The sequence below is a fragment of the Convolutriloba macropyga genome, chromosome 6, assembly GCF_964194025.1.
Source record: "Convolutriloba macropyga chromosome 6, txConMacr16.3, whole genome shotgun sequence".
NCBI lineage: Eukaryota > Metazoa > Xenacoelomorpha > Acoela > Convolutidae > Convolutriloba > Convolutriloba macropyga.
The window spans coordinates 29,763,527-29,770,278 of record NC_134473.1 but is presented as its reverse complement, the minus strand read 5'-3'; the positions used below and the strand labels follow the sequence as shown (position 1 = coordinate 29,770,278).

Genomic DNA, 6,752 nt, shown 5'->3' with positions numbered 1-6,752 from the left:
AATTATACAGAGTGCAAAAGTTCGATGATATTTTCGTAAAACAAATATATATACATATATATATATATATATATAATATATATATATATATATATATATATATATATATATATAAAGTCTAGGAACCTTTAGATATCAACTGAAAACGCGGTATAGTTTCACTTGGACTTAAGAAGCCAACTGGATTTTTAAAATTAGTCAGACTAAGTCATGTTATGTTCATGAGATCTCATTTTCGTTTAAATGGGACTTCCGTTAACTTACCTTGAATTGTAAGTTCGTCATTTTCGTCAAAAATTAACAAAATTACAAAAATCTTAAAAAATCGTGGCCCAAAACCATCGAAACAATTTTTGAAAATAAGAGTCCACGAAGAAGGCAAAACTAGCCTAATGTAACTGTAGCGCTGCACGTCCAACTAACCACAATGTCGCCAAATCTGTGCGAACTATAAAATTTGGTAAATCTCAATATATCAAACATAGCTGGCAGATTGCCAGAAAATAGCCGCAATAGATTCGTAGATCGGCAGTTTAAAAAAGACAGTAAAAAAGACAGACCAAAAAATTCGTCTTTTCATTGAAGGCTGACCTGTTATATTTTGATTAAAAATCTGTATAAGTTATTGCTGCCTCTATTAGCTGATCTCAAATAACCTTCATTTAGAGTGACACACACCCATTTGACCTTATCTCTTTGAATTAACGTAAATAAAAGTCAATTTTAAAGTGAGGAAGTCATTTTTGAGAGTGAGGTAAGTCAAGTGTGACCAAAAATTTAATCACGCACATGAACAAAAAACTCGCTGCACTAAGAGCAAAAAATGACGTCACACATGCAATTCAGTTGAAATTGCATGAACGAATGAACAAAAAGTGGCTGTGACGTCATATGGTCGTAACAAAAATCATGACAACGAAATAAAAAAAAAAACCAAGAGAAGGCCAATAATAGCCCCAGCTATCGCTGTGCGGCTATTAAAAATAAAAATATCATTTTTGATACAAATCGAGATAATTTAGCTAAAAACGGCCAATATGTTGAAGGTTCTAATAGGAAGCGGACACAAAAAATCCCCATTTGGAATTCTAAAAGATGGCGGTTTTCTGATCTCTACTTCTGGCACACTTAAACAAAGCGGTCAAAAATAACGTTCGTCACGATTTCTGAAAGTCCGAAATTCAACAATTTTAGCAAAAAATCGGGATCAATCCATTGAGCAACACTCTTCTATCTTAAGAGGTGAAACTATTCGCAATATTGTTAACAATTTTTTTTAAATTTAGCAATATTAACGAAAATTTGGGCCAAAATTAAGGAAAATAAGAATAACAACAGATTTGGTCTACTATTCACAAAAATTTAAACCTCAAACTGCAGATTGCAGGAATAGCTGCGAAAGAATAGACTTACGTGCCATATAGATAGAAGCAGATACAGACCTAAATTGAAAAATTGACGCCGCTCAAAAATTCAATGATAAATAAAAAAAAACTGGTTAAAACTCATTCCGCAGATGCCTTTGATTTGGGACCTTAACTGCACATATAAGTTCATTTGACCTTGAACTAATTCAAATTAAAATTAAGTTTTAAAGTGCAAAAGTCATTTTATTGATTGCGGTAAGTCACGTATGATCAAAATCTAATCACGCAAATGAACTTAAAACATTTGCTAAAGAGATAATGAGAAATGACGTCACGCGCACAAAAGCTGTTAGTGAGAGGAAGACGTCATTCAGAAAACTTGACTTTTTCAGCTTGCTGTGTGAACCAATGTATAACGAAAAAGAGCGTCAGACGACGAAACAAAAAAAACCAATAGCTCCAATATAGCCAAAAACCAATATAGCTCCGCTCAACTTACAGCTTCGCAGCTAGATAAAATCCCCGTAGAAAACGAAATTCAAAATCTTTTTAATTCAATATTCTACGTTGGACGGGCTTTTTAATGATACCACTCAACTCTCTACGATGAATATAATGATCGCCGAAAAATAACCGTCCAAAAAACCAACTTGAGTATATAATTTTTCCCTCCCACTAAAGCGGGGTCGAAACAAAAAGTTTATACCAAAAGCTTAATTCTAAACAAATTGGTGACCTTAAGAGCAAAATGGGCCAAAATTTGATTAAAATTATTTTTATCAAACACAATTCAAAACCAAAAATAAATCTAAAGACCATCTAAAGCATTAAAATAATTAAGTTAATCTAAGAAACTCGATGCTACATAAAAGTATATAAGATTACAAAACTGGTCAAAAGGTAAAAAAAATAGCTACAAATTGCGCATGAAAGTTTATTTTTGTCGAATGACCAAAAAAGCTTCCAAACTATCTAATACGAGTTTAGATAAATTAGACGAACACCGTTATTCAAAAATTAGATTTAAACAAAAAACTGCTGTGAAAAAGCCGCACGTTATCAGAAAAATTTTTCACACCTACATTTTTCGCTCTCTCAGAAAAATGTATTAACAAAAGCCACTTTAATTTCTTTCTCTGCTTTTGCCTTTCTCTGATAGACACCCTCTAATATAGAAGTCACGGATTAAAAAACAGATCACCATAACTCCTCTTCGGGTCGCAAACATACAGCGCCCCAATACAATTCAAATTCTTTGAATTGTAAAAAACTAGAGAAAGCCAATAATAGCCCTACCTATCACTTTGCGACTATTAACAATTATCAAATCAACTCTATTTCTAGATGATGTAAAAAACGATATTAAATTCTCACTGGAGCTCAAATAACCAAAATCAGCACCAACTAATTGAACTAATTGAATTGGGACTCTTTGACATTTGAGTTGGATGGGGACGATAAATGTGGTAATAAAATTTTTGCAGTTACTGGAGTAATAACCTATGCGTTCGATGCCGCTTTATATCTGCCACAAAAGGGCGCAAAACAGATGCAAAGGCTAGGTTTCACCTTGAAAACTGAGGTTTTAAACTCAAACTTTGGGATTAGGTTAGTAAAAATGGTGTTTTTGTGGGCTACTTTTTATGCCAGAGAATGTCAAGAGAAATAAAACTCGCAACTTTTGTAGCTACTGAGCTTTGGACATTTTTTTTCCATTTTTGTGACTGAAATACTATTATGATCTGAGTGCCTAGCAAAGCTTTACCTCCTGTAATATATGGGGATTAAAAAGACGCAAAGAGAGGAAAATTTGGAGTCCGTTATTCTTCAAAAAATTGAAAATTTTTCTAAATAGGGTAGTTTCCGAATGCTTGATTTCGTTAGAAGCTTCTTACTGATGCTATCTGGCATTTTGTTTAATTAATTCTGATTCACTTTGACAATATTGGCCGGTTAAAAGCTGAGTGCATTGATGCCGAAATAGCACGAATTGTGATTTCGGTAAAAAGTAATACTCAAAACGCGAAAAACATGACAGCAAACCAGATACCACGTGCATTCGACGGCAGACAACAATTTTAAAAGCTTAAATTTAATGAGTCCCATTAAAGTAATACTCAAAACGCGAAAAACATGACAGCAAACCAGATACCACGTGCATTCGACGGCAGACAACAATTTTAAAAGCTTAAATTTAATGAGTCCCATTAGATTTTAGAAGAGTATTTTTAGAAACTAAGTTTTGTGTCTTTAACTTGGGCCGCAATCGGTAAAAAATTGCTACAGGATAAAAACTAGTTTTCATGGATAAAACTAGTTTTTCGTCTGTAAGCCATGTCTAATGTTGCCCATCGTGTTCCCACGGCATGCCAATAATTGAAGTGGCGAGTGTTAAATACGCCCTGATGCAGATGCATCTGCCTTTTGTTGTCATTTTTACGACCGAGAGGTAGTGTAAACTTTCCATAAAACTGCTGAGAAGGCTTTAACAAATTAAATTTGGGAATTTGGGAAATTTTGTGACTTCTGGTCAATTTCTCCTGGTCAACTGTTTCAATCTCTATTTATTCAAAATATTTACAATAGCTTTGCTAGTTTGTTGAATTAATGAAATTGTCTTCACTCTTGGCACTATAACTTCAAGTAGCTCAAAATTTGAAAAATACTGGTTCGAATTGAGGGGGCTTTTGAGTTCCATAGAAGTATTTGAACCTTTGACTGGTTATCAAAAGTACTTTCCGTAACTTAAACATACGGAAATGCGCACTGACCTTGAGCAGGAGGAGCCAGATGTGGCTGTAGACGAATCCAAAGACTTGCGAAGATGCGGAGAGGGCTTGTTAGTGCCAGATTGAGCCACTCCTGTTGTTGATTGGGTGCCAGTCTTTGTATGATTATTATTATTGTATTTGTTATTATGCGGATCGTTTCGGTTACTGATTCGAGGAGATGCAGAAGATGACATAGAGGAGGATGATGAGGCTGTTGTAGATGTAGAAGCCTGCTTACTCAAGCCACCGCTGACCGCGGCTACACCACTTAAACCTCCTCCTGGAAATAGAAGCATCAGTTGAACAGTTTCCTTTTTCTGCATTAGAACATCATTGTAGAAGTCATACTATAAGAGTTATAATACGTATCTCAATTAGTGGACGTTCCTTTTTATCAGCCTAAAGAAACCACATTCGCCGCAAAACCACGAATCAGTTTCTTCACACTGATGATGAAAACAAACTTAGTTCAGGACAGTGAAACAGGTGCGAACAGAACACCATACAGGGTTGCAAATTGTTCCAGAACGATATGGACAGTTTTCAAATCGCAGTCAAATTGTAAAAGGAACAGAAAGATGATCAAAGAATAAATGTAACAAAAGAACATCACAGCAATCTAACAGAGCCGGCAGATTGCCGGAAAACAGCCTCCGTTGAGCCCCCGGAGCGACTTCGGGATTAGATCGTTAGAGAAAAATGATAACATTCGCGAGTGTCAAAAAGTGTTCTAATTTGGTTTGGGGTTTCATTTGATTCGATACCGACTAGCAGGCCCGCAAAAGTATAACGAGATAATTTGAAAAATAGAAGTTTTAAAATTCATTTTTTTTCTACCACCTCGGGCTGGAACACATGCCCCTCGTTCAACAGCCATAGGTATTACGTTACGTTACCGATGTGTTTGGTTTAGTATAATACCTCCAAGTCCCAGCAATTTTGTGTTCAACTTTTTTCGGCTTTGCTGACCCTTATAATTAGGGAGCGCTAAGACTTGTACAGATAACGAAATTCTACATGGTGGCGTAGCGTAACGCATGTAATACGTTAGGCTGCATTTTTAAGGAGCGTAGAAAAGAGAAGAAACAAGATATGAAGGGAGAGAAAACAGAAAAAAGAAAACAAAGACAGAAAGGAATGAGAAAAGAAAGAAACGAAAGGGCGAAAAGAGACAGAAGACAAAGGAAAGACAAAAAGTAAAAGGGCAACAAAACAGAAAAGAAGAAAAAGAGAGAAAAGAAAAGAAGAGAAAGAGACAAAAGCAAGATAAAACGAGAGAAAAAATGACCGGAAAAAAGACAAAATAGAGAGAAAAGATGGGTGGACGAAAGAGGAAAAAGACAAATGAAACAGAGAAAGAAAAGCAAACGAAAAAAAGAGCAAGAGAGAAAGGAGGGAAAAGAAAAAAGAACAGAAAAGAAAGAGAAAAGAAAGACAAACAAAAGAGAGAAATAAATCGAGAAACGAAAGACAGAAAAGAAAGAGACAAAAGACAGAAAAGCAAGAAAAGAGAAAAGCAAGAGAGAAGTAAGAGAGAAAAATAGGAGAGAGAGAGAAAAGGCGAAAGGAGAGAAAGAAGAGAAAGAGGGAGCAGAAAGAAACAAATGAGAAAAGAAAGGAAAAAAGAACAGAAAGGAAAGAGTTAATAGAAAGAGAGAAAAGACACAGAATTGAAAGACAGGAAAGAGAAACGCAAGATAAAAGAAAAAGAAAGCAAGAGAGAAAAGAAAGACAGAAAAAACACAAAAGAGCGGTAGAAAAGAGAAAAACAAAGGAAATAGAAAAGAACGAGAAAATAAAGAGAAACGACAGAGGAACGAAAGAGAAAACGAATGAAAACAAATAAAGGCAGGAAAAAAAAACAGAAAAAAAACAGACAAAGGCAATAGAGAAAAGGGAGAAATGAAATACCGAAAAGAAAAAAGAAAACAACAGAAAGCAAAAAAGAGAGAAGAAAGCAGAAAGAACAGAGAAAAAGAGAACGAGAGACACAGAAAAGAAAAACAAAAAACGAAAAGAGGCAGAAAATACTATCAGAAAGAAATGAGAGAAAAGAAAAACCAAAGACAGAAAAGACAGAGAAAAGCAAGAGAAAAGAAAGACAGAAAAGTGCGCGATACAATAAAGAGAGAAGCTAAACAGGAACAAAAGGAGGAGACAATAAAGAGAAGCTAAACAGAAACAAACAGGAGAAAGGATGAGAAAAAAGGCAGAAAACAACAGAAAAGAGAAAACAAAGAGAAAAGAAAAGCAGAGAAGAAAGAGTACAGTAAGACAGAAAAGAATTAGAAAGGAAAGAGGAAAGAACGACCAGCTAAAGAGAGGAACGAAAAAGAGAAAAACCATTAAGAAACTAAAAGGAGAAAAGAAAGAATAAAAAAGAGAAAAGAAACTCAGACAAGTACAGAAAAAGACAGAAAAAAGCAGAACGACAGAAAAGAAAGAGAGAGAGAAAATCAAAAGAAAAGGAGAGATAAAGAAAGGAAAAAAAGAGAAAAGAAAGTGAAAGATAAAAAGCAGAAGAGACAGAGAAAAAGAAATATAACCAAAAACAAAACAAATGAAGAAAATAAAAAGAAAAAGAAGGAGCAAAGAAAGAAAGAAACGGAAGAGA

The 6,752-nt window shown here is 34.7% G+C and overlaps 1 protein-coding gene across 1 annotated transcript in view; it reads right to left on the bottom strand.

Annotated features, from left to right (window-relative positions):
- The window catches only part of LOC142341613 (uncharacterized), a 66,816-nt gene that overhangs the window by 35,105 nt on the left and 24,959 nt on the right, over window positions 1-6,752 (bottom strand). Inside the window, exon 5 of the mRNA XM_075392700.1 lies at window positions 4,139-4,418. Coding sequence (XP_075248815.1) covers window positions 4,139-4,418 — 280 coding nt within the window. The remainder of the gene's footprint in view (window positions 1-4,138; window positions 4,419-6,752) is intronic.